Source organism: Tasmannia lanceolata, unplaced genomic scaffold (genome assembly GCF_043159265.1).
Source record: "Tasmannia lanceolata isolate RefF3 unplaced genomic scaffold, GAP_Taslan_0.1 ptg000008l, whole genome shotgun sequence".
Lineage (NCBI taxonomy): Eukaryota > Viridiplantae > Streptophyta > Magnoliopsida > Canellales > Winteraceae > Tasmannia > Tasmannia lanceolata.
In genome coordinates, this window is record NW_027518685.1 from 65,819,146 (window position 1) to 65,820,061 (window position 916).

The 916-nt window shown below is 45.9% G+C and overlaps 1 protein-coding gene across 1 annotated transcript; it reads left to right on the forward strand.

Annotated features, from left to right (window-relative positions):
• On the forward strand, window positions 1–916 carry LOC143883179 (germin-like protein 8-2). The gene is made up of 2 exons (XM_077386529.1): window positions 1–118; window positions 344–916. The coding sequence occupies exons 1-2, from the start codon at window positions 1–3 to the stop codon at window positions 898–900; spliced, it is 675 nt and encodes a 224-aa protein (XP_077242644.1). The 3' UTR covers window positions 901–916.

A 916-nucleotide genomic window follows, 5' to 3' on the forward strand; every position in this document is an offset into this window, starting at 1 on the left:
ATGGAGAAGGCTACTCCCCTCCTTGTACTTGTACTCCTTTCCTTGGCATCTTCTCTTACCTTTGCCGCTGATCCCAGTCCTCTACAGGACTTTTGTGTTGCTGACAATATGTCTCCAGGTACAAATGCTTTTTTTTTATTTCTCAATTTAACTTCCATTAGTATCATGATAATCACGTGTTTGTGCAAACTCAATTCCATTTTTGGTAGGTATTGTGGGGTTTGGCTAGATGACTTGAGAAATATTGTTATTGCATTTACTCTGCGTGTGGACACCGGCCCTACGTGCATGGGTTATGTTTTTTTTTATTGGCTGATCTTTTTTTGATGTTTTTCCTTCTCAGTGTTAGTCAATGGCGTGGTTTGCAAGGACCCAATGCTCGCTCAAGCAAGCGATTTCTTCTTCCCAGGGCTTGACATGCCACGCAACACAAATAACCGAGTTGGGTCCAATGTGACCGCAGTGAACGTGGTCCAAATACCAGGACTCAACACTCTTGGCATCTCCATGGCTCGCATAGACTTTGCACCCTATGGACTAAACCCTCCCCACACACACCCAAGGGGCACTGAGATGATTGTAGTTCAAGAGGGCACCCTCCTCGTTGGTTTCGTCACCTCTAACCTTGCAAATGGCGAAAATCGGCTCATATCAAAGGTCCTCAATAAGGGTGATGTGTTTGTGTTTCCAATAGGTCTCATTCACTTCCAATTCAATGTTGGACAGACCAATGCGGTGGCCATTGCCGCTCTGGCAAGTCAGAACCCAGGTGTGATCACCATAGCTAATGCCGTCTTCGGATCAAACCTGCCCATCTCCGATGATGTTCTCGCCAAGGCCTTCCAACTTGACAAGAAAGTAGTTGATTTTCTTCAGGCACAGTTCGGGCCCAAAAACTAGATAACTACCGACAAGG